The sequence below is a fragment of the Penicillium manginii genome, assembly GCF_028828005.1.
Source record: "Penicillium manginii strain IBT 31320 chromosome Unknown utg000008l:1.0-3226943.0:1.0-3228205.0, whole genome shotgun sequence".
Lineage (NCBI taxonomy): Eukaryota > Fungi > Ascomycota > Eurotiomycetes > Eurotiales > Aspergillaceae > Penicillium > Penicillium manginii.
Genome location: NW_026643109.1, coordinates 2,462,576 through 2,488,229, shown reverse-complemented (window position 1 = coordinate 2,488,229; position 25,654 = coordinate 2,462,576). Strand labels below are relative to the sequence as shown.

Genomic DNA, 25,654 nt, shown 5'->3' with positions numbered 1-25,654 from the left:
AAGTTGGATGTGTGACAGAGTGAAGTGGGACCTTGATGGGGAGTTCCGGATAGAAAATACCAAGGTCTGAGGAATGATCGACCCACCTCTAACCAATTACAACTCATTTCTGTTTGTCAGTGCCGAGAGCTGAAGTGAATTGCCAAGACTTTCCTCCACAATCCTGCGGCAAAGAATCCGTAACTCCCCGGCTGAACATCACAGTTCACATCTATCCCCAGCCCCCAGCTTCCGAGCTTCCCCTGTCTAGCAAAACCATCCGCCAGCTGAAGTGACTGGGTTTACTTCCGATTTGCTCTCTGCTTCATTTTCCGGGCAGTATGCACCAAAATGGATCCTCCGCCAACCCCGCGTCAAGACTCCAATGCCAAAAAACGATCGACGCCGGATACTTCCCGGGAATTCTACCCACGCAAAAGAGCCCTAGTAGCCTGCGAGGTATGCCGTAGGAAAAAGGCCAAGTGCGATAACGAAAAGCCGGCTTGTGCGACATGCCGTGACCTCGGCATTGACTGCGTCTACCGTGAGAAGCGGTCCGATCACTCAACGTGAGCCTCCTTTCAACCTGGAATTAACAGCTACTATACTCGGCAGCGAGCTTAAAGAACCCCAGATATGATTTGGCCAGTCTCGAAATTCTGGATAAGATTGGGAATGTGACAAAACTTTTGGAAACACAGAGTCTCCAGATATCGGAGCTAATATCTGACTTCCTCGCTGCCCAAAACACTCCAACTACACTTCCCCCTCAAGTCTCTGTTAGCAACAATGAAGAGTTAAATGCGCCTGGCTTTCCATCAGTCCAGAATTCTGGTGTTTCCGAAGACATCAATCGTCGCTGGTCCGGACCTCTTGACGAAGCTACCTTACTCTTGGAGTCACTCACCGTTGCAGAAAAATATACCGGGACGTGTGAGGATTTACTGGAATGGCCTATCTTTGAAGCTCAACACGATCGCTCTGAAATAGAGATCTTGATTCTCAACCCATCTCTAGCCCGCGAGGGTCAAGAAAGGGCCCAGGGATTATCTATTGCCGCCGATCCAGACAGACGATCTGGTTATGACCGGGGAATCCGGGAAGAGGACGTTCCGAGGCTCCTTGATCGCTTCCTGGCCAACGTGCACATCAAGAATCCTATTCTAGATACGAATTACATCATACGCGTTGGAAAGAATATTGCTGAAAATGGATTCGAGTGGGATGCCCCATCATGTCTCGTGGTATGGAATCTTATTTGCTTTTCCCGAGTTATCTCGAAGGGTGCTATAACTAAATCCTATCCATCAAGCTAATCGCAAGTGCTTTGGGGCGTCTCTCCTCATCATTCACGCCTGAACATATTGTTTCCCATCAAACATCATCAAATAGTATCGATGATGCTGGTGAATATTCCACAGCAGAAAGCTACTACGTCGCTGGCCAAAAGCGAATTGGCCTGCTCGAAACCTCAATCATCGCCTCCCAATGCTACTTTCTATCTGGCGTCTACGAGATGTATTCCCTGAGACCATTGCGGGCCTGGTCATCGTTTAACCGGGCCTGTGTTATGCTTCAGACCTATCTCAAAATGAAGTTAAAGACAAGTGAAAGTCCTGCCGAGGAGCGACTGGAACGCCGTCTTTACTGGTCATGCTTAAAATCCGAGTGGTAAGTAAAAACTTCGTCGCTCACTTGGGTATATGAGATACTCGGTATCAATCTCCATACTAACGTAAAACCTGAATTAGTGAGATACGACTGGAGATATGTCTTCCACCATCTGGTCTCTCCACGATAAACTATCCAGATGCGCTCCCAACCCCTCCCGGCGGTGATCCAAATTTACTCCCCGGTGGCTTAAGCGGTGATCCCGATAGTCACACCCCGGGGTTGAGTGCAGAGCTGGAGCAGAGCTGGTTCTATTACCTTTCCGACATCGCTGTTCGTCGAATCGCAAACCGGATAGTCAATACCTTCTACCAGGGCAATGCAAGCATGTGGTTATCGATACCCATTGACAGAATGACCCACGCGGCAACTGAGCTAGAGCTTCAGTTAGTGCAATGGTAATCATTTCCCAATATCCATGTTCTATCTACAAATCAATTCTCACATACCACCTCATAGGCAAGAGGCTATTCCTGATGCCATGGCTCCATCGACTGCTATATCCCCAGATGTCCACTCCGAGGCGCTCTGGCTTGTTCAGCGTCGAGTGCCAGAGCTTCGCTTACTCCTCTACCGCCCATTTCTCTACCTTGCAATCCATCAATCACCATCGTGGCCACACCATACTGTGATCATACCTTATGTTGAAATTTGTCTCGACGGCTGCATCAAAGGAGCGCTCCAGGGGGTCCAGCGCCATCGCCACCACGGGACTTGGTATGTGAACCGGATTGTATTTTCCTGTGCCTTGATGATTCTTGCCGCCGTTAAGAGTCGTCGTGTGGATGTTCCCACTACTTGGCAAACAGCTGTACATACTGCTATAGCTGGGTTGTCATTTTGGGAGAAGGAGGCGCCAGATTTGGGAAAGGGAAGAGTCATATTACAAACAATCCTTTGCAGTATTGACAAGATCGATGTTGAAACGACCACAACATAGACAGTTGAATGATGACATTTCATGAAGTTTTAGTATTGGCGCTTTTCTTTTATTGTGTGCAAAATTGTCATTGACTGCCCAGGTGGTTCATGGCTTCAAATTCAATGCATTGCAAATCATACTCCGTAGTACGCAGTTGAAAACACCCTAAGTGTAATCGCGTAGAGCAGCGAAGGTCGTGAATGTCCACGAAAATATAACTAAGCTTAACAGCAGCTTATACTATAACTGCAGCACTGAGAGAAAGACCTCAGTCATGACTACCCAGGTGAGAATGCCAATACGAGGCTTCATTTGATATTCATTTTCAAGCTTCGGTCAAAAAGCCCAAAGCTTACAACTTGCTTTCACATGTAAATGTTTCCCAATTAAATTATTGAATAAAGACAGTTCCGCGATTGATCTCTAGTCACATGAATACCTAGCTCCCCCTTGACGCCTGACCTCGTCCAAAATTTCTAGGACCCGTATAGTCTCTCCCCAAGGCATAATCTCATTCTCAGTGCGACCTTCCGAAATATCAATTGCGACCGCATCCGCTTCCCAGTAAAAGCCCATGCCGGGCTTATCGAAAATGAAAGTTCTGGCCTCAGCTGTGGCATCCCCATCCCGAGCTTTTGAGTGAACTGTGAATTTCTCTGGGACTGAAGTACCAGGTCCTTCGAGAATAATGAAACCTTCTGTTCCTTCTATGCGACAAAACTGGGGAGCTGTTGCGAAAGACAAGGAAGATGTAACAATGGACTGAACCCCATTGGGGTAGCTAAGAATAGCCGAGGTCGCAACATCAGCGCCGTTGGCCAGTTTTTGCGACGCAAGTATGCTTGGCATCTGCGCTTTACTCGCGATATTTGGGTCCGCCGCCAGAAGACCCCAGGTCAGGGAGTATATTCCTATATCAAGCAACGACCCGGCGCCAAGATCTGGGTTCTTCAGCCTGGAATCATCTGGCAGAGAATCAATATCCATGTCCAGAGAAAAGTCACAAAATACACGCTGGACGCGACCGATGACATTCTCCTCGTGGATCTTCACCTGCAGATCGCGCATAAGTGGGAAGAAGCGCGTCCACATGGCCTCCATGACAAAGACATCTCGATCTTTCGCAGCGGCAAAAACTTCGCGTGCCTGGGACGCATTGAGAGTGAAAGCTTTCTCGCATAACACATGTTTTCCGTGGGCGATGGCATCGAGACAATTGCGTACGTGGAAGGCGTGTGGTGTCCCGATGTAGACTATATCAACAGAAGGGTCGGCATAGACTTCCTGATAGCTGCCGTAAATGGAGGGTGGTTCTTGGGGACAATATTGTTGCGCGAAGACCTGTCCCTTCTCCCGAGACGAAGAACCGATGGCTTTGATAATATGCCGTGCCTTTGCATCGGGCCGATCGAGAACCAAGTCTTTGACAAACCATGAAGAGATCAGTCCCGTTGCAATAATTCCCCAGCGAAGGGTTGGCAGATCGGGAGCGGGCATAGCGGACATTGTTAAAAGGAGCAGAATGAAGGGGTCGAAGAGCGGGCTTTTTGGAGAATACGATACCTGTACTACCGGTTCTTTTTTTCTTTTCTTCTTATACTGTGAACCCGACGAGCGCCAATGGCTTGGAGCTCCAGCTGATATTTTTCATCATGACTCCACTTCCATGAATTAGTTAGTTAACGTGGCCGGGGAGTGTCGGCCCCACACGGGGAGTCACGGAGAAGCTAATCGCCCCAACTTCTTCAGTGCACAAGGTCTGGGGTAAGCAAGTCCTGTGCGGGGTCTCTACTACTCCGTGCATCCAAAGACTGCAGCACTAGTACTGATGGATGATGGGAACCAGGAAACGGTACATGTATACGAATGTCTAGGAAAGAGTGTGTGTGTGAGGCTCGGAAGGCGAGGTGAAGTGCCTGGAGTGCTGCCTAAGGCCTACACCCCACCAAGTAACGTAATTCCCGGCCGACCTGCGCACCCCAAAACACATAGTAAATGCAATAAATTACCACTTCATATCTCAACAAACATATCTGTTTATGATAAGATATGAGAGTAATATAATCTAGGCAGTATTTCTAACCTGCTAGCGAGGTATGAGGAAATTATAGAAACTAGTAATAGAGATATGTATATTTCTATCACCCATGTCAAAATTACGCTGTATGATATGGTAAAGCGCCGAAATAACCTTCTGAATTGGTTAAAACTAAGATATGTTATTTCATATGATAGGAAAAGCCTGTATTCGTATGATCAAGTAAAAATAATCCATGGTTGTTGAGATATAAAGTGTTAATTTATTGCATTTACTATGTGTTTTGGGGTGCGTAGGTCGACCGGGAATTACGTTACGTGATCTGTTTTCAGAGCTTTGGGAAACGGGATATGATGAAGTAATTAATTGTGCCATGTCTTCGAGCGGGCCTCTGCTATCGCTCGTGTATTTTTTTCATGTACGATCTTTACACATGAAATTGTGCGTTAGTAAGTTTACGATTGAAGCATACTGGAAGTGTGCTCATTCTTGATTTATATGAATACGATTCCTGTTATGTAGGTAAATGGAGCAAAATAAGTTGAGTTCTTCCACATATCAACTTAGAAGATTTGCCCAAGCAACGCTTCGTCAATTCGTCAACAACCGTAGCTGGCAGAAGCTTATAGCAGGCCCACTCCGAATCAGTTCGATACTATCAATAACCTGATTAAGTTGTCTTATACCAATAGCCTAATCAAGCTGTGTCCGGTGTAGCTGCAGTTGTGATTGGGTACAAGCTGCAGTGAGATTTTGTGCCTGTTCCAATCAGGTCTGGTTCGCTTGTAAGCGAGATTCCCGCGGTAGTTTCGGCTAACCTGTTTTAGCAATCCTTACGACACTGTGCATCTGTAGCTTCCAAGAAAACGCAAGGAGAGAAGGTGGTGGTGGTACAGATAATAGAGGAAAAATAAAAGAACTCCGAAAAGATCCAAAAATTGTTGCAAGACAATATATCTCCTGTTGTTTATTCTTTGTCGGCCTGCAACTTTGGAAATACTAGTCTCATGGCTTCTTCGACAACAGTCCTTTTCATCCCTGGCGCGTGGCACAGCCCTCTATGCTTCGATGCAGTCATTAAAGGGTTACAAAACGACAGATACAATACCGACGTTGTTCACTTGCCCTCTGTTGACCCGGTCATACCCCATTCGGATTTCGCGGATGATGTGTCTCAGATCAAGAAGCAGATCGAGATTGCCGCTAGCGCTGGGCAAAGAGTGATTGTGGTGGTTCATTCATACGGTGGAGTTCCAGGTTGCGAGGCAATCCGCGGCTTGGATTGGGAAACCCGTCAACTCAATGGTCAACCGGGGGGTGTTGTTCATCTTTTTTTTCTGCTGTTCCTTTATTGTCCCCGAGGGAAAATCCTTGATCAGTTCTTTCGGTGGTGAGGACCTTCCTTGGTTCAATGTTTCCCATGATCGTCTGCTTGTGACCCCGGCTACTCCCAGAGACACATTCTACAACGACATGACCGAAGTCGAAGCGAAGAAGGCTGCCGATGCATTAAAGCCACACAGCTATCAGACATTCCACAGTAAACTTACCTTCGAGGCTTGGAGATACGTGCCTTCCACGTATCTCTACTGTCTACAGGATGCGGCAATCCCGATTTTTATACAAAGGATGATGGTGGAAGAGGTCGCAAAAGGAGTCAGAATTCACACCGATGTTGTGGATGCATCGCACAGCCCCTTCTATACAGCTCCAACACAGGTGGTAGCTGCCATCAAAAAAGCGGACAATGAGCAAATCTGAATGATGTTCAGAGGCTTTATAAATTACACTTGAACTTCGTCTTGGTTTATTGTACATAGAATCCATCGATTGAACTCTATTGCGGTGCCCAAAGCTTAATTTCTTTATCTATGGCCGCCACAGTCATGGTGATGAGCCTGTAAACCACATTTTCGGAGACAGCCCCTTCTTAGTACACACATTTTACATTTGATATCTACGATGACCGTCACTCTTCCAAGCAGTACGACCGCCGATTGTTCTTCTTTTATGTGCAGCGGAGGAAGTTATGGAACGGGCTGTTGCATCCTTATACTAGTGAATGATTGGGGCCTGTTACCGGGAAACAATTCTAGGCATGGAAGCACATGTGCTCTAGAAAATTTCTCGATCAATCATCCGAGACCATCGGACCCAGGGGATGATGCGGCGCCTTGACATCGTCGCCGTGTGTCACCTTCTCCGCTTCTTGGATTAGAGCCTTTTTCAAGTTACCCTGCTACCAAATTGATCGAGGAACAATCAATCGGGACATAGCACTGCACTTTTGGCCCTGAAACTCGTATGCTGATCGTATAGCGGCCGAAGCTATCCAATCAGAGTCATCGCTGCAAGAGTTGTGAACGAGATGAAAGTTCGTGCCGCCACTATCGCCTACTATCCGCGGGAAACTTTTGTAGATATTGCTTTTGGCACCGATATCAGTAAAAGGGGCCCCCAAAACAGTAGATAATCCAGTATAATGAAGTCCAGTGAGATGCGGGCTGCCCAGGGCTGGCTTGACGATATTTGTCGGATCTGCCCGTGGCAAGAACTGGACGACACCTTTAGGTAGACCGGCCTCCTCTATTATTTGATATATGATATATTTAGAAAAGACCGCTATAGGTGAAGGCTTCTAAATAACAATATTTCCCAGAATTGTGGGGGTGAAGCTAATATGTGTTCTAAGAGCCGTGAAGTTGAAACGTGAGATGGCTAGCACAAAACCTTCCAGAGGTCGATAATCCAACTTATTAGTTGATGAGTTATATTACTTGATAGGCTGTTGATCGTATATTTGGGTGTAAAGGTAGACATGGAAATTGAGAGTGTTTATGAATTCGGCGACGCAGTGACTATTGGTCTGTCTGTAAGTCTTTCCTTCTCCGATTATAATTACTACTATAGGTTTCTAGTGATATTTGGGGTTTTCTACTAGTATTGTGGCTTTATAGCAGATGGCTGATCTATCTTTAAAATATATATTGGCCTATTTCTTTCTTGTCTCTAGTGTACTAGGAATAGCCTCTGTTTTGATAGTTTCTGAATCTACTTTGTGATACTGTGTGAGCGGGGCACTATGTTGATCTTAAGGATTTAGCTAGCTGCTTTTATGACTAGTATATATGTGTTTACTGTTGATATAATAGGGATTTAGTAATAGTACTTTTAAACCTTGTGAGGGCTGCTTTTAAGAGTTTTCTCTCTTGAGAATCATGGGGTATAGAAGGGCGGAGCTAAAGTTAGTTAAGTTTTTTGATTAGTGACTGCTTTGAGCACCGGGGATTGGATATATAAATAGTCTGCTCTAGATGGTTTCGGATACTGAGTAGTCGGTATTTTGTTAATAAGGACGGATATTTTGTAGAATCTAATTGTTGAAGGGGATATAAGTTGCTGAAAACAGGACTTGGAGTTTTTTGATATAGTAGGACTAAATTTATTATTTTAAGTAAGTCAAGAATTATCTTGGGCCGAGATGATATTAAAGAATCTCTTGGATTGAGGGGTGGTGAAATGAATCTCTATAATATTCAAATTTCGGTACCCTAGCTGATTGATATCACGGAAGTGTTATCCGAATGTTCTAAAACCCTATCATACTATGCCTGGTTATTAGAGAAGAAGTGTATTGAGTGGCCATGGACATTTTGATAGATGGAATCTAGCTTTTGGGCTTGTCTGAGAAGGATTGAATCAACTCCACGTAGGCCTACATTATTTGAAAGGCAATAGTCGATCAAGTGCTGTGTTATGTGTTCATAGAGTGCAAACTTGGATAAATAAGATTTACATCCATGGATGAAAGCATACCTAGAGGTATTCCTTCAATATCCATGGATCTTGGCACAGTCACTAGTAGGAGAAGATATGGATATCATGTACATGAAACATTCTATTACATCCTGTGTCACACTCTCCCCGTTCCGGGGTTTAGCTACCGCATTTCCGTCCCCAAGCCATTGTAAAGCCTGGGGATAATTATCTTGCCGGGTGGTAAAAATGAAACACAGCCTGGACCGCAAACATCGGGATCGTGTCAAAGATGTACATAAATACCTCGTGCTTCATCAGGTACCCGTCATTCCCTTGGCAAAATTCCACAATGCGATATAGACACCGAAAAATAATCAAACCCGAGACCGCAAATAAAACATAGAGTAAAGATCCATACGGCAAGCCACGCAGCGCAGTCTTGGTCTGCTGGACCCGCCGGCCAAATATAATCGAGATCGTGAGGAATGCTCCGAAGAAGATGAGTTGGATAAAAAGGCCAACGATGGTTATGATCTGTCCCATGTCCGCCATAGCGGAGTTCGCCATCATACCGCCGCCGGATGCCTGTGTCAGGAATGCGAGCACATCTCCGATCACAAAAATCTTGGTCACCTTTTGTGGCGACACAATGGACAGGTCCGGCTCTCCGGCATAGATAACGATTCGACCATATATCATATATATAGTAGCGGCGTAAAGAGAGGGTGGCAATAGGATGCAAACGTTTTGTCCGATATAGGGGCCCATAGCGGTCGTATCACCTGCTGAAGCGGTACGAAATACATAGCCCAAGGTCATCACTGTACGCGTGAGTTTAATTAGCGGGATCAACGTTGGTTACGCAATGGCCAACTCACTTATTGCCCCGACGATGAATGTTGTGAAGAAGTAACACTTCAACTTTATCATTTGAAAAACATGGTAGCCAGCACTAATTGCGTAGCAAATGAGTGCAATGATCGCTCCCGCCTTGCTGGGGCTGTAGTCATAGAAAGACCAGTCTGCCATGGTGAACGTAGGTAGTATCAGAAGACTGTCAACTTGAATATCAAACGCGAAGTCAACCAAATGAAATGAAGTAAAAGAAATGAATGAATGATTCAATGGAAGAGTTGATAAGCAAAAGAGCCTTGGAATGTCACGAAAGAGTTGTCGCGCTCTTGGAGAAATTCGACAGAAAGTCCCTATTATGTAGTGCTTAAGGCCCCTTGAGCCCTGGATTTTTATTTTTATTTTTAGTTCGCTGTTGCCACGTCTTATTTTCAACTTGATTTTAGTAGCTAAATTAGTAGCTAAACCCACCAAAGGGGAGGAAATTTAGGTCTATCTGGAAATATCCAATACCCATCCCTTAGTGTGTTTTGCATTGGCAAATCAAAAGGCTCACGTACCCGTACCTCTAGTGTGCCTGGCGGAGCGATGACCGCGCTGCCTCCTGACCAAAATCATTAAGGTTACGAGTACGTGCGGTCTCCGATTGGCCACTGGATTGGATCCACGGAAGGAAACAAAATTTACCTACACATGTGGGCTTAGTTAATTAGCGACGGGAAAGGCTGAGGGTCGCCAAGCACTTCCAGGGATATGGGGATCCACAGTCAAAAATGTATGTATACGATTACGTTGGCTACCTGATTGGCTGGATATAGTTTCAAAACCGATATATGAAGTGGGGCTTCACTGCTAGTTCAAAAGCTTTTACCACTCAATAGACTCCGCCACTCTTGAAAACGTGTATGCACGGAACAGACTGTCATACTGCCCAGCAGCTCAGGTATTTAGTGATCAAGAAAAATTCTTGCCTTTTGTTGGATTGGCATTTGAGGGGCGAATTATAACACAAGCTCGCAGTCAACATTTGGCTTAAAGACGCTCCACCTACCCCAAAAAATTAAGACATTACTTCCAATCTTTCATTATCACTCTTCCAACCTCATAAAATCGACTCTATCACTGTCTTCAAATCAAACTAAAACTTACTAACATCCTTGTTCTCGCTACGTCTTCTCAATTCTCTTTTCAAAATGGCGAAGTTAGAGCCAATGGCCAACGGCTACTACCTTTGGCATTATATTCCTTCAACAGCCGCCGGAGTGATCTTCACTGTACTTTTCTTTATGATTACAGCATTCCACTCATGGAAGTTATTCAAATCCAAGGCCTTCTTCACCCTTCCATTTGCCATTGGTGGGCTGTGTAAGTCTTTCCCATCTTTCAAGTTGCTAAATTGTCTCGACATGCTAACGATCTTGATTTTATAGTCGAAATCATCGGCTACGCTGCGCGAGTGGCTGCCCACGACAAGACTGGCGAGCTGATGCCCTATGTCATCCAGAGCATATTTCTCCTTCTCGCGCCGATCCTCTTCGCTGCCACCGTCTACATGGTTCTTGCACGCATTATCAGCAGCGTTAATGCGGAGCAATACTCCCCTATTCGCATTAAATGGGTGACAAAGATATTTGTCGGTTGTGATATCGTCACCTTCCTCATCCAAGGCAGTGGCGCCGGAATAATGGCCATAGGCAGCATGAGCACGACGGGGCAGAGCATTGTGCTAGCTGGTCTGATTTTGCAAATCATCACATTCGTCTTGTTCCTAGTCACGGCGATTGTGTTCGAAAAGCGCATGAAAGCGTGTTCTGCCACGGAAACTCCGCATGTTGGCTCGCCTTGGAAGAAGCATTTACTCAGCTTGTACGCAGTCAGTGCTATGATCCTGCTTCGCTCAGTTTTCCGTGTCATTGAATACGGATTGGGCAATGACGGGTACTTGCTGGCAAATGAATGGCCTACCTATGTTCTAGATGCAGTTCCCATGTTCATCGCTATGGTTTGTTTCGCTTATTGGTACCCGAGTGAGCTGCAGCCATCTTTGATTAAATCAGAGTCAGGGGCCGAGTTGGCTTCTGTGGGAGCAACACTGGAAGTTTAATTGAATTCAAGTGTAATTATTTAGGCGCCAAATTTGCTTCACTGATCTGTGCATATCAGCGGCAGGGTATATTGCTGCGCTTTTCCTTTCTTTGTTCTTCCGCTCAGCATATGGGCTATGTACTGGACGTTATGTTACTGTCTGAGTTGTTGGGTTTATGCTCGGAATTTTATGAAGGCAAGCGTTGGTTTTTGGCTTTTGATTTTTGGTCATTGGGTTTTTGTTCATGTCCGTTGATGCTATGTGTACGCAAGTGAAATGAAGAAAGACATTCCTAGCCCCCCTTGTTGAAAATTACATTCTACTTACTTCTCCGAGATGCGGAATTGGTTTGCTGGCTGGTACTAAATTTGCCCAACATAATCCGATGACTGATGAATTATTCTCAGATCAGTTGAACGATTTTGGGAGTGTATACACTATGATGTTAGATGATGCCATAATTGCGATGTTGTATGAATAGTTACTGGGGAAAATCAGGTGAACAATGAACAAAGTGATTCCGACCATGGTAAAGGGTCCCTATGTGAACACTCCTTCAGCTCATCATTAATGACTGAAAAATTCATAAAGACCTTTTGGCCAAGCAAGCCCTTGGCTTCTTTTCCAACTAATTACTTCATTTTTCACCTCATTCACATTCTATTGGGAAAACCACCAACCGAACCCCGATATATCGAGCCCACTCTAATTATGTTATGTTGACTTGAACAAATTTCCCTTATCAAGCATACTCAAGCCTAGCTTGTTTGGTTCACCTGCTGAAACGGCCATTCCAACCAGACTCCGAGAGAGGGATCTAGCTGTTCTTGTACTTCGCTGAGTAATTTGTTCGCCCATCCCCCAATCCAGTATTGTGGTTCTCCATATTTCAAAAGGACGCTTGAGTGAGCAAGAATCACTAGGGCAAAATGATCATGTTTTGCTAACATTTCCGCAAACTCATCGCTAGTTTGGCACATCCAAGCAAAAAACCCTATTTCCACCATCTTCGAGCACTCCACAAGCTGCTGAACAGCCACCATGTACGTAGAAAGATCCCTGTTGCCAATGTTTGTTGATCGGACATATCGCACAAATTCGTTGAGGTAGTTCTCAAAACATTTTATATCTCCCTTGCGAAATTGGCGGAGGAAAAGAGGGCTCAACACGCCGCTCTGTAGGTCATGCCAAGATGAGTCCATGATTGTTCGCACACCCCGTACGTGGACTGCCCAGTCTGCGATGGCTCCATTAGTCGCGTAGAGAACATTTTTACCATTGTTGGAGGCACCAAGTTCAAAGATAAATCCGAGACCAACACAAGCATATATCGCATGGCAGTTCGAAGGAGATATTGCCGAAAGAGCTGCGGACGAGGACCGTAGTGCTTCTTCATATTGTCGGTGTGCATATGAAAGATAAAATGGATCAGATGTTGTGCGAGATAGATGTAAGGCGGATATAGCGAAGATCATCCGCAAAAGAAATGTATGTGAAAAAGCGAGCCCGGGGGCATTTTGCTGCCATACATACTGTTGCTCAACCCGGTCGGATAGCGTGAGGTAGGTTGAAGTGGTAAAATGATGAAGAAGCTTAAAATCCGTTGTGTCAATGTCACTTGGAGGCTGCGGATGACTTGAAGACGATCTTGATGATATTGCAGGAGATGGCGCGCCTTCGCCTCTATCTTGAAGGGATAATTGAGATGGGCTGGGCTTTGGTGGCATCGGGACACTTGGTGCTGGAGGCTCCCGAAATTCACATTGGACCCTATGCTGAAGACAATTTGTGCACGCGGGCTTCCTTTCATCACACTGTGGATATCAGTTAGTAATGGTCTTTCAAGAGACAAATTGCGGGAAAATCGGGTATGTCAATCATAATTATATTTCATCATAGATAGAAATAAGAATCCACAGAAAAGATGGATACGATTTCGGGAATCAGATACTTTACCTTGATCCTACGCTTCTTACAGCTCACACAACCTGATCTCGACTTTTTGTGCGACCGTCGAGCCAGAGGCATTATGACTTAGTAGACACTGCAGAAGAATAGAGACCACTAGTTGCGGACAACAAATCAATCAAATAATATTCGATCGGAAATGAGGTGATCTTTGCCAAATCACATAGGTTTGCCACAGAGTTAAGATTGTTGAGAGAAAATGGCGGAAAACTAGGCGGAGTGTATGGCAAAATACTGGTGGGTACGGTGGATACAACCGCATGAACGCTAATTCCAACAGGATTAGTGGGTATTTTATTCTGACCGCCTAGAGGCGTACTAGTAGTACGTAGCGTTCAGCCGGTTGCATCTACCGAGCGCCGTACTGGGGGTTTACAGTGGCGTTACAATAGTTTGAACCACCTGGGCAGCAGAAAAAAAAGGTAATCAACTCCAGGGCCTGAAACCGATATCCTACTATGGGATTCATGTATTTTCAAGTTCCAAAATACATCACCATTAAGCTACAACCTTGGAAATCTTGTACTAGTACTATTAACTTGAATTCTTCAAATTACATCAGTTGCAACGGTGATTTGAGAGGAGTTCGAAGTTTCATAATGCCCATTGTTAATTACAGACGCCTGAATGGCTCCTTTCCACACTGAGAGATCAATCGATTGTTTCCATTGGGCATGACGAGAAGTTGTCTAAATCACATTACACGATAGAGTACCAACCTACATACTCCGTACTAGACCTGTACATGGGCCGGCCCATGGGCCAAAATTCGAATATCCGGCCCAATTGGGCCGGCCCATGGGTTTTCTTGGCGGCCCATGGGCTGGCCCATTTGGCCCATTTAGCCCCCAAATTTGCATAAATTATATGCAAGATATTCAATATTACTAGTGGTATTTGATAGTGTTCTAATTATACAGCTTTAACTATGGCAAATTACTAAATAGATTACCATTCACCAAATATACTGTAAGTCAAAAGATATATATTCCTTTACTCGCAAGCTAGTAGGCCTTCTTGCTTTGATCGTTTGTGAATTCGATGTAGTTGAGAACTTAGGTTTTCTTAGATTTTTTAATACTATAGGGAGCGCAGTAGTCTGATTCGATTCTCTATATTTTTAAATTGATTAATACTACTTTGGTGGTGGCTTAAATCCATTAAAATATTAACATCGGAGGGTGAAAAAAAAATTCGATGCCGACATCTAATCCGCGGGGGATAGCACTTCACGAATATCTAGGCTGAATGGGCCGGCCCATGGGCTGGCCCATTAAATTAACCAATCAGAGACCCTTAATAGGGAGTCTCCTGGCTAAGTTGCTAATCAGACTAGAGCTGCGTACACAACGCGTCCCCCCCTGAGTCTCTGCTTTATTGATCTTTCAGCTAAATAGAGAGTATGTACTTGTAGAATAAAATAGTTCGTTACCTCTTTCTCTACTCTCTTCTATCTATTCAACAATCCTCGTTCTTTAATTAATTGCCTATTCTTCATTATGCCTGAAATCCAATTACCAGAGATAACCCTTATAGATGATGGCGAGGCATGTGATGTTGATGATTCATCTTTCCTGGATCTTTACTCTGACAGTATTGCGCCTGAGCACTCTGCAAGTCAAACAACACAGTCTTTCCAACCTATCAAGATCCCAGGGTGTCTTAAACCTATCAACAACCACATAATATTCGAAGCAATGAACAAGGAAGAGTTTGTTGAATGGTGGCTTCGTACATCTGCTGGGCAAGCTGAGGATGCGAGAGTATGGGATACAAAGGGCTGCCGAGCAGATATCTGGGCTTCATTCGACCAGGTTGCTCACTGTGTTACTGGGAAGCCAATGATGATGTGTAAGCGATGTGGTGCTATTCTCCACCACCCCAATGCTATAAGTCGTTCTAGTAAGAGCGCACATGGAACTACTGCGTTACGCCGCCATCTTACACGTCAAACATGCCAGGCCAGAGGGCAAGCGCAAGGGAAAGGGTCTCATCTACAGCGGCTACTACGGCATCAGGTAAGGACCTTCTTTTCCAGCCGGAAAACCATCTAATGCTTCTCTCTCTTGATTAGGCAGCCATAGCCCCTGAAGCATTCAACGAGAACCGATGGAAACAGCAACTTATTACAACAATATCTACATTACGCCTTCCCTTTACAACGATCGAACACCCTGAATTTCTGAAGCTTATCCGACTAGCTCAGCGAGCTCCCTCTCCTATCAATATGCCCTCTCGCGTAACATTACAACGTCAGATTCAAACAAAGGCAAAAGATCGTCGGAAAGAGATACTTCGGAAATTGCCAAAGCATGCAAAGCTTTCAATTAGTCTGGACTGTTGGACCTCGCCCTTTCAACAAGCCTTTATGGCAGTATCTGGCTATTTTATTGATTCAGAATGGGAATACCGAGAGGTTTTACTTGATTTTAAACCTCTTGAGGGTGAGCATACTGGGGTAAATCTCAGTCAAGAGGTTCTTGAACTACTTCGAGAGTATGAGATTAAGGAGCGAGTATTGGCTATTACTACTGATAATGCGTCCAATAACTTAACCCTTGTTTCTTCTCTCCAGGAAACTCATCTCTCTCAAGGCCTGAGCTCTGATACCATTATTATCAGAGTACCATGCCTTGCTCACGTCATTCAGTTGAGCCTTAAGCAGCTCCTTGGTCAAATAAAAGCAAACCCTGTCAATGAGAATGTTGAATCTATTTGGTCAGAAGAGCATATGCAGAAAGCACGTCAAATAGCAAAAGAGTACAGTATAGCCAGCACCCTTCGCAAGGTTTGATGATCTAATACCCTCACTATTCTCCGAATCTCTACTAATTCTATTATGGTTTACCTAGATTCGAAACCTTGCTGTATTTATTAATGCAAGCCCTCAGCGCCGTGCGAATTTTAGGAACCTTCAGCCTGAAGGCTCTCAACTGTTTCCAATTCAAGATGTACGAACACGCTGGAATTCAACATTTCTGATGCTCCGCCGGGCAAAGCGACTTCAGTCCTATCTTAATACCTACTGTGTGGCAGATCACCATACTGATCTTCAGCTGAGTAGAGATGAGTGGCAGCAGATTGATTATTTGATCTGCATTACGCAGCCATTCTATCAATACACCACCGCTCTCTCAAAAACCAAAGGCATTACAATTCACATGGTTTTCAGTATCTATAATTGTCTGTTTGAGCATCTTGAAAGCCGCCAGCGTCAGTTGTGCCACAAGAAGATCTTATGGAAACGTCAGATGCTTCAGGCACTGGAAAAAGCAAGAGATAAGCTCAAGGACTATTACTCAGCGACCGATACTCCAGGGCTTATCAACATATATACCAATGGAACTATCTTAGCGCCGCAGTATAAGCTTGAGTTCTTTCAGACCCCTGAGTGGCAAGATAAGGACTTTGCAGGTGAATATAAAGCAGCACTCGAGCAGCAAATTCTTGCCTATGAAGTTCAACTCCATGATACTTGCTCACAATCTGAAGGGCCTTCTTACCCACAGCCTGTTCAAGAGATTGAAATATTGCTTGATAGTTATAGAGCTCGACCCGCAGTACCACTCTCAGAGCTCCATCAGTATCTGAAGGGGGTAAGTATTCTCCCAAAACACAGTTTCAATACATACCTCTCTAACTATTCATTCAATAGGTACTATACTCACTTCCCCACTTGATTTCTGGAGGGACCATGAGCAGCAGTTCCCAGTGCTTGCAGCAATTGCTCGAGACATGCTTTCTGTCCCCGCTACCGGTGCAGGTGTAGAACGCTTATTCAATTCTGCCCGCGATATCTGTCATTATCGCCGCGGCTCTCTCCATGCAACGACTATTCAGGATCTCATGCTGCTCATGTGTGCTAATCGATTTGATATTGAGGAGGAGCAACTTGCTTTTATACGAGAATATAAAACAGAGTACGAGATAGATATTCAACAGGAGGATACCACAAAGCATATTCTACAGGAGATCATAGAGATTAGTGAGGGGGGGGAGGAGGAGGAGGAGGAGAAGGAGAAGACTCCTCTACAGCATCATACAAAGCGAAAAAGAGATAATTATGAAGCTGAAGAGGATACATCAGATGAGGCAGGAGGCTCTGCGGAAGAAGAGCCTCTACTACCTAAGCAATCTAATACTCAGCGTGCTTCAGGGAGGGCCCGGATACCATCGATACGGCTACAGGGATATACTACTTAATATAATCTATAATTTCATTCACATCTCTGCTCTCACTGTATCTGATTCAATATAAAAATCACTATTGTATCACAGAATCACTTTATTATCGAAACCACAGCATTACAGCCAAGATCTCGCTTAATCTTCATATTTTATGCAACGCATGTTAGCCCTAGAAAAAGCCCTATCTTTGGGCCATTGGGCCGTTTTGGGCCAGCCCATTAATGGGCTATGGGCCGGGTTTTTGACCCAATGGCCCAATTGGGCCGACCCAAATGGGCCGGCCCATGGGCCATGTACAGGTCTACTCCGTACAGTACCCCTAAATTCAGCACTTCCAAATCTGGGGTCTTAGAATGAGGTAGGTTAATGCAAAGGACTAGGATAGCTAATGAAGATCATGGCAGCTCCAAAGTTATGGTATGACAACATACAAAGTAAGATCTAACAGGACATCTGGGGCTTGAATCTACTAGTAGTGCGCATGCGCCCTGGTGTCAGTGTCTGAGTAACATAAATAAGTCCAAAGGTCTGCTCTTGAGTCCAGCCCTGGAGCTATAACTCTGAGTCATTCACCCAAATTCTTGTGATATTTCCCCTTGTGTTGTCACAATGAGAGCTACCCCAGTCTCCCTCGTCAGCTTCGCCTTGCTGTTCGGGCTCGCCAATACCGCTGGCGCTTACGACAGCACTTGCAAACCACCTCTCACTGGGGAGCAAGAAGTTGAGCCCGTTGTCATGGCCACCTATAGCTGTAGCCGCTGGGGTGACGGTAACCACTATACTGGTCACAATGAGCCCGCCGGAACTCCTAAAGACTGTGCTATCGCGTGCTCTAAGCGATCTCCAGAGGGCCCCTGTACCTGGTATAGCAACACATGCTATTTTTATAAGCCGGGTGCCCCTACTGTGGCGGCTGCTTCTGCTCACTCAGAGGCAGTCACGATCGAGACGCGAAAGGACTGGGATAGACTGAAGCTGGCGTATGATCAATGTGACGCAAACTGCCAATCAAGTGGTGGCAATGGTGGACCCCCTGGTGGTGGCGGTAATGACCAAGATAAAGGTCTAGCATGGCCTGCAGGATGTCAGTAACTATGAAAATTCACAATCTTCATAAGAGTACCAGCTAATCTAGGGCATTTAATTCAGGCGGCCACGAAGATAAAGCCAAGGTGACAGCCAAGAACGGCGAAAAGTTTGATGTGTATTGCAACCAATGTGAGTGACTAGTTAATCCAGGCATGATGCACACGGCTAGTGAGCCCAGTGCTGCCAATCTTGAGATACTATTTATGACTGATACAATTACACAGTGGATGAGCGCGGCGGTGGTGGTCAGATCGGGTATTTTGTCACAATAGAAGAGTGTATTGAGCGTTGCTCATTGAGCTCCAACTGTGTACGAGCTGTCTACCAGACAGACAAGAACGCTGATGGCACCCGCTATTGCTACAACCGTCCGATGTACGGATCCTACCGTGAACCTGCGCCCTCAACGAAGCCAGATCAGACCTCTTACTACACTACAGCCCACAAGCAAGTGTAGTTAGCTATATAACAACAGTAACTACAATCAGTTTTCGCAGAGCTGCACGTATACCCACGTGGAAGGCCCGAAGATTCAATCTTGAGTTTTATGTGGAATTGTGAATGTAACTACAAAAGATTTCCCGCCGCTCCGCGTGTGGTTTTGTCCCACTGGGTTTCCCACATGCGTTTTGAAAATGCAGGAGAAATTGCAATCAATTGAGAGTTTCTGATAAAAAACAACTTACAGATAATATAACAGGCTGCTGTTTTAAGTATATCAAGAGCAAGGACTGTTTACATTACACATCGGCTAGCTAGTACCGGCTGCCCATCACCAGATAGTTCTAATACTACCTACTGCCTACCCAGTTACCAGGTACTCAGAAGTTGAGGAGCTTGTAGGTCGATCGTAACCATAAAGTACTACGAGAAGTAAACAAATTACTAGATCCGGCTGGTCTTGCTATTTTAGATTTAACGCTGCAATGTGACGCAACTCCCTCGGATATAAAGACTGGCATTGTTCATTTTCTCTTCCCTGTTCTATTATCACGCCTAGTAACTACTGAGTTGAACTTTCCAATCAAACTCCCAATGCAATATATTATGCTATGCAACACTGCAATGTCTATACACCCGGGCAATAAACCACAAAAGCCCAAGCAATGTCCAAAGCCATCTAATATAAAGACGAATAGAAAGCAACAGGTGAGAGAACCCGAAATGAAACCAAGAAAGAGAAAGAGAACCGAAATGCAAAGCTCCAAGAAAGACGTTTATATTCAGATGAAATCATTGAGTCTTCTCCCCCTTCCCCTTCGACGCATTCCGCAACCTCGCCCCTTCAATCCCATACAAGCCCCCACCGACAAAGACCAGCACAGCACCGAGCAAAACCCCTGATCCGAGCTGATTTCCGAAGAGATAGATGGAAAGCAGGAGGGAGACGAGCTTTCGAATATTCAACGCAACGGTCACGGTCAATGAGGACGATTTTGCCGAGAGGAGATGAACGCCGCGAATGCAGAGATATTGCGTTAATGCGTTCATGAGTAGATAGGATACCTGAATAGGAATATGGTCCAGGATACTCTGGACCTGCGGAGAAGCATGGACCAATTCGAGTATAGATCCGAAAATATTGCCGCCTGAAAGCGGACTGGTCTTCTCCATGTCTAAATGCGAAAGAAGAGACGGCGAAGAAGCCACAATCCGCCACTGCGAATACAGAGTCGACCAACTGGAGAAGAAAATCGGCAGCGAGAGCATATGCGAGTAGAAAAGGGCTTCTTTCCAGTGATCGCGGCCATAAAACGCATAAAGTCTATCAGCATAGATACCCTGAAACGCGGAGAGAAGCATAGCCAGCGCGAGAATGCTGAATCCGATGACGGTGTTTTTCATGGCCTCGCCATCTCCTTCTCCGTCCAGGCCGATTTCCAAGGACTGGCCTTTTGCTTGTGCGTCTGCTAGGGCTGCGGCCATTACGCCAACTGTCAGCATTGCGATGGAGATAATTTGGCCGCGGGAGTAGCGCCGGCCGTTGTAGATGTATCCGACCATCATTGATGCGACGGGGCCGCCGGAGCGGAGGATGATGTGTAGGGGCACGGAAATCTTATATGCGAAGGCCCAGTTGTTTAGGAGGTTCACTGAGACGAAGTATGCGGTGTAGATGACCCATGAGCGGAGGGGGATGGCTCTGGGTTTGATGAATAGGGCGGAGAGTCCGGTTGATGGGGAAATGAAATGCGGGAGGGTAAATAGAGCGCATAGTGCGAATTGTGCAAATGTTATTAATGGGCCTAGACGGAGGAGGAAATCCATTAGATTGGGTCGATGTCGATTTGGCGCGGGGAGTGGGCGATATGCGGGGTCTTACCGGCAGTGGGTTGTTCTCTATTAGATACTTGGTTAGCATGTTGATTCCATGTTATAGACAAGCAGATCTGGTGGGAGAGTAGTATGGCACTTACTTGATGATTGCTTCCAGAGCGAAGACCTGCGGGGCGAGCAGTTAGCCTATGCTCTTTGCGCTCGTCCATGCAAATTGGCCTCGTTGCTGATATTGGTATGGAAAAAGGCAAAAACTTACGTTCGTGCAGCATCCTCCCAAAATCAAAAAGACCATTAGGACCAGATTCGCCAAGTTGGGCACCACGGCATGCGCAGCCGCCGCGACCACCCTGGCATTGCTATCATCCTTCTGTGTCGAGTTGAGGGCGGACGCGGTTTTGGTTGACACGGTGGCATTGTTCGATTTGCCAGATGATACAGTGTAGGTGTCCGTCCGGCGTTTGGGACCGTCATTGTCGTTAATCATCTTGTTCGTGGGGCTCAGTCGCGAGGTGGGTGGGTTTGTTGACTGTAGCGGTCAAGTCGCTCTCCCACGCGCCGCGGGGTTGAAGGCGGTGGTGGGGGGGGTTTTTTATGCGATCAGTCCGAGCAAGTTCGTATGCTTATTCAATTGTTCGTTATATGTGCAGACAATGAGGGGGTTTTCGGGATTTCGAGGCGAGAAGGAGTGGAGGAAGCGAAATGGAGGAAGAAGGAAATGCGGAGGTCAAAGGGAAAGCGGAGAAAAGCACTCGTGGCACCACATGATACTACTACGCACACTACATAAATTAGTAGTATTGGTATACTTCCTCATTATATTCCATTAGATGTCGTTATTTTACATGATCCACTGCACTAATCCTCAATATCATCATCACTGAGAATCAACTTCTCCTCTTCCTGCTGCAGCGACGGTCCAGGTCCAGCATTGTCAGAATTGCCCTTCGGTATAGGCACCAAATCATCCTCCTCATCTTCCCCCTCGACCCCATCCAAATGACTCCCCCGAATATTGGTGATCTGACGAAGCTGCCAAGCATCAGGGTCCTCGCGTTTAATAATCGCCATATAAGGTAATTGGTCCAGCAGAACATCATGCCTTCGCATCATAGTTGCCACCGTCGTCCTCGTATGATCATCCGAATCTCCCAATCGACGATTCCTCCAAGCACTAACGCCAGACATTTCCCCGGAAAATCCACTGGCATCTCGCTGAGACTGAAACTGTGGATTTCCATTGCTGCTCGGGTCAAGCAAATGCTTCATCCAGGCATCAACTAACCCATCAATTTCCTCCGTCTTCCGCCACAGCCGCAGCGAAGAAGGGTATAGCATCTTGTAAGCATCACCCGGACGACCCTGTCCAGCAACGGGTGCAAGTTTGCGTTTCACAGGATAAGGAAGTGCGAATAATAATCCCCGCGACGCAACCTGAAAACTTATCTCATCTTGTCGCAACATGTCCACACCCCCAGTATTCAAATTAGCACCGATTCCACCGCGCGTTCGAAACGTGGACCTGCGATCTGCGCCGAGAATATCGCTATCGGACAACGCTTCAATACAAGCATTCAGCGAGTCGACGAAATCATACCCATCGCAAGAGGGAGGATAATTCTCATGCAAAGCGCTGATAAACGTAGAGATATCAGTTCCCGTTTCATCGACCAGTTCATCCACAGCAACCTGCGAGACCTTCGGTCTGCGATGCTGCGCTAAATGCTCCGGTGGTTGCGGGAGAATGATAAAATCACTAGGCACAAGGCTAGCATCTAGCCGTTTATTATAAACGATTTTTCCCACGGCGTGAAACATGCCCAGACTCGCCTCTCGCTGGGATATCAACTCGAGGGATTCCTGCTCCATGGCTGTGAGGGGTTTATCTGCATCGGCGCGGGATTTCTTTTTCGTGAGACTTCCCCCCCAAGCATCTGATGAATCCGAACCCGCCTTATCACCCTTCAAACACAGGAATTCTAGAGAAGATATTGCGCTGCGAATATCGCCGATCTCGGCAATTCTGGTTAAAGCAGCGGGTCCGGGAATCCTACTTCGCTTGGAAAAGTTCGCCTCTTTTTCTAACACCGTTCGGAGTGCCTTCTGCATGAATGTAGCAGCGATGCTGTTAAAGTCGATGATCGTCGTGTTGGGATGATTATACAGCGTTGGTCCAAGTAATCGGTGAACGGTCAAATTATCTGAAATCGACGATGCGGATGTCAACATCGTCTCTGAAACGACCATCACGATTGGCGGGTGCATCCGTCCACTCCAAGAAGATTGGTCAGACGCTGATGCTGCGAGGTAGCGCTGTATAGAATTTCGGAATGCGGCTAAACTGGATGAATTTCGATGCAACACTGTTGGGAATTCTTCCACAAGGAGAACGCGGCGATTTCGAGAGGCCGTAGTCGTGGCACTATTTGTTTTCGTCTCCGCTGACGTCGATGCCGAATCTTGTAGATCAAGGCCACCAAATCGATCACCTCGTCCAAGATACTCTTCAAATTGTGCGCTGGAAGAGACGTAGTCGCGGGATGTATGTTCTGGAACAGGTGGATTCCTCCATTCAATGATGTCGTAGCCCAATGCTTCGGAGAGCAGGGAGATTGTTGTCGTCTTGCCGCAACCTGCCGGACCTCGCAGGACCAATAATTTCTGCTCTGATTAGCCAATGCCCTCACTGTTGCCTTGCGATTCTGCATTGCCGTGACTTTGGCTCACCTCTTTCCTTCTTCCCTCGAATACATCGTCCAACCACTTTTGTACATCGGAGACCTTCCGCTTGTGAACTGCTAGTTCGTCTAATCCAACCGGTCCGAATCGCTGTGCCCAGGGCCGGGTATCTTCGTATATGGGGGTTGAGACTGGGTCCTTGGATTGTTTGTTTATGCTGCCCGAGGCGGGGGCCATGAGGAATCGTTTTGATGGTTGACTCTTAGGTTTTGTGGTCGTGCGTTTCGACAACATTCGCCTCGATTGTGGAGGAGGAGGCTTCTGATTCGAGGTCGAAGTGACGTCCACTTGAGAGAATATCTCATCGTAAGAGCCATAATCATCTTCAATGTCATCCTCGATATCATCGGCAGCTAGTGTCGTCGGTGTCGCAGCCCGGGTGGGGCGCTTGGCCTCGAACTTCTGTGCAGACCATCTCTGACCTTCTGAAGCCGCTGAGAAGAAGCTGTGAAGTGATTTGGGCTTTGATTTCGTGGGGGAGGCCGAAGGAGGGCGGGTTGCGGTTGCGGCGGCGCGTGAGCGCGTGGTCTTGGGACGCGACGAGAGGGTGACGGGTGCGGGTTTTGGTGGAGATTGAGATTCTGGATTCGTAGAGACTGTTTCTGATGGCGCTTTGTCTTTCACTGCCCTGCGCTGACGCTTTGGAGGGCGACCGTCCATGATGGGCGAGCGAAGGAAGAGGAAAAGCGTGGGCCGATAAGATTAACTTGTTAAATGATAAGGATTACCCCATTGGGAAATGTTAATGAGACTACACTTCTCCACTGCGGAGTAGAACCCAATGGTGAATTCGAATCAGGATTCGATTAAAATTGAAATTGGAAGAAATTGAGTCTGTATTATTTGGAGTAATTTGCTCACAGGCCAACTTGCTAAGCAGGCTGATTAGTTTATTTCTTCAATAGTTCAAATGCTTAGCAGACTGAGCAGTATAAACTTGGAATAATCTGATTCCCAGCTAATTTGAAACTACCTCGGTGAATTTTCCTCTTTGCTGGACTTCTCTGATTCCATTCTTCGATTCATAAGTTCCTTGACTCGTCGGCGATCCTGAGTACCCTTTCTTTTCTGACAGCATCTCGGAACTGCAAGTATGGCCTTTCCAATGTATTTAGATAGGTCTGGTTGGAATAGAAGCCATGTCTTTGCGTAGTCATCATTGCCATCCTCCATCTCGATGATAAGATTTGTGGAGTCGTTTAGCCGCGTGAAAGTCTCTGCATATTTCCAAAGTGAACCGGCGAGCTGTAATGGGCATATAGTACTAGTAAGAGAAGTATTTATTTTGATCATATTGAAATAAGTGCAGTAGTGCCTAGGTCTGTTTGAGTCCATATAGAACGATGAGGCACTTCCCCCAGATAACAGTTCAACCTTGAAAGTTGACCAATTAGGAAGAGGGTATGCGATCAAGGCCTCGCCCTCGAGAGTATCTTAAATAACTTGTGTATTATGCCGCGAGGCAAGGCCAGACAGCCTAAACAGGAAATTTGGAGGGGTTGGATGGCGCGCGGGCTAACTTCGCAGCGCGGATCGTCGGGGCTTAGCTTTTGCAGTTTGGGGCACGCTACAGGTGGCTCCAACCGAATGGACGTACAACGCGTAGGCCGTGAGATTAGTAGGGACCCAATATGATTCAATGTTTTGACCGTTCCGAATCACGGCGAGCGGGATGGGGCACTACTCTACTGATGTACAGTAGTTGGCTGTTACCCACTCTGGTTGCGTAGAATGTGGACTGGTGGAGATGGCGGTGGTGGTCCAGGGGGGGGTGGAAGTGATGGAAGTGTGTGTGACGCAGGGTCCACCGGTCGAGCCGAGCAGATGGAGATGATTAGAAACTTTTGATTATTGGTAATTGGTATGGCAGGTGTAGCTCAGTTGTTTTTGGTGCATTTTGGACCCCGACCTAAGCGCCACATGGTGGCTGAGCACGACGTGGCTAGTGGAAAGGAGGTTTTGAGTTAATCCCGAGAAGAAATTGTAGGGATCGACCGGTCATTACGGACCTAAGGAGCGTTCCAAGCCCGGCAGCGATCTGTGGAGATAGGATCTACTGGTTCCACGGACTGCTCCACTGTCGAGT

The 25,654-nt window shown here is 46.2% G+C and overlaps 9 protein-coding genes across 9 annotated transcripts; 4 read left to right on the top strand and 5 right to left on the bottom strand.

Annotated features, from left to right (window-relative positions):
- Positions 1-330: 330 nt before the first annotated feature.
- On the top strand, positions 331-2,590 carry N7533_011558 (uncharacterized protein; the record flags this gene model as incomplete). Its single annotated transcript, XM_057108208.1, has 5 exons — positions 331-523; positions 595-1,223; positions 1,292-1,650; positions 1,731-2,036; positions 2,110-2,590. 5 exons carry the CDS (start codon positions 331-333, stop codon positions 2,588-2,590), a joined length of 1,968 nt encoding a protein of 655 aa, XP_056955586.1.
- A 405-nt stretch (positions 2,591-2,995) lies between these two features.
- On the bottom strand, positions 2,996-4,078 carry N7533_011557 (Gfo/Idh/MocA family protein; the record flags this gene model as incomplete). The annotated part of the gene is made up of 1 exon (XM_057108207.1): positions 2,996-4,078. The coding sequence occupies one exon, from the start codon at positions 4,076-4,078 to the stop codon at positions 2,996-2,998; it is 1,083 nt and encodes a 360-aa protein (XP_056955585.1).
- Positions 4,079-5,617: 1,539 nt separating this feature from the next.
- On the top strand, positions 5,618-6,371 carry N7533_011556 (alpha/beta hydrolase; the record flags this gene model as incomplete). Its single annotated transcript, XM_057108206.1, has 2 exons — positions 5,618-5,830; positions 5,868-6,371. 2 exons carry the CDS (start codon positions 5,618-5,620, stop codon positions 6,369-6,371), a joined length of 717 nt encoding a protein of 238 aa, XP_056955584.1.
- Positions 6,372-8,594: 2,223 nt separating this feature from the next.
- On the bottom strand, positions 8,595-9,398 carry N7533_011555 (RTA1 domain-containing protein; the record flags this gene model as incomplete). Its single annotated transcript, XM_057108205.1, has 2 exons — positions 8,595-9,190; positions 9,248-9,398. 2 exons carry the CDS (start codon positions 9,396-9,398, stop codon positions 8,595-8,597), a joined length of 747 nt encoding a protein of 248 aa, XP_056955583.1.
- Positions 9,399-10,414: 1,016 nt separating this feature from the next.
- N7533_011554 (RTA1 domain-containing protein) lies at positions 10,415-11,325 on the top strand (the record flags this gene model as incomplete). The annotated part of the gene is made up of 2 exons (XM_057108204.1): positions 10,415-10,586; positions 10,652-11,325. 2 exons carry the CDS (start codon positions 10,415-10,417, stop codon positions 11,323-11,325), a joined length of 846 nt encoding a protein of 281 aa, XP_056955582.1.
- Positions 11,326-12,065: 740 nt separating this feature from the next.
- On the bottom strand, positions 12,066-13,034 carry N7533_011553 (uncharacterized protein; the record flags this gene model as incomplete). The annotated part of the gene is made up of 1 exon (XM_057108203.1): positions 12,066-13,034. The coding sequence occupies one exon, from the start codon at positions 13,032-13,034 to the stop codon at positions 12,066-12,068; it is 969 nt and encodes a 322-aa protein (XP_056955581.1).
- Positions 13,035-18,072: 5,038 nt separating this feature from the next.
- N7533_011552 (uncharacterized protein) lies at positions 18,073-18,555 on the top strand (the record flags this gene model as incomplete). The annotated part of the gene is made up of 1 exon (XM_057108202.1): positions 18,073-18,555. The coding sequence occupies one exon, from the start codon at positions 18,073-18,075 to the stop codon at positions 18,553-18,555; it is 483 nt and encodes a 160-aa protein (XP_056955580.1).
- Positions 18,556-19,785: 1,230 nt separating this feature from the next.
- N7533_011551 (uncharacterized protein) lies at positions 19,786-21,316 on the bottom strand (the record flags this gene model as incomplete). Its single annotated transcript, XM_057108201.1, has 4 exons — positions 19,786-20,798; positions 20,876-20,892; positions 20,970-20,995; positions 21,089-21,316. The coding sequence occupies 4 exons, from the start codon at positions 21,314-21,316 to the stop codon at positions 19,786-19,788; spliced, it is 1,284 nt and encodes a 427-aa protein (XP_056955579.1).
- Positions 21,317-21,687: 371 nt separating this feature from the next.
- On the bottom strand, positions 21,688-24,228 carry N7533_011550 (uncharacterized protein; the record flags this gene model as incomplete). The annotated part of the gene is made up of 2 exons (XM_057108200.1): positions 21,688-23,490; positions 23,557-24,228. The coding sequence occupies 2 exons, from the start codon at positions 24,226-24,228 to the stop codon at positions 21,688-21,690; spliced, it is 2,475 nt and encodes an 824-aa protein (XP_056955578.1).
- Between the last annotated feature and the right edge of the window lie 1,426 nt (positions 24,229-25,654).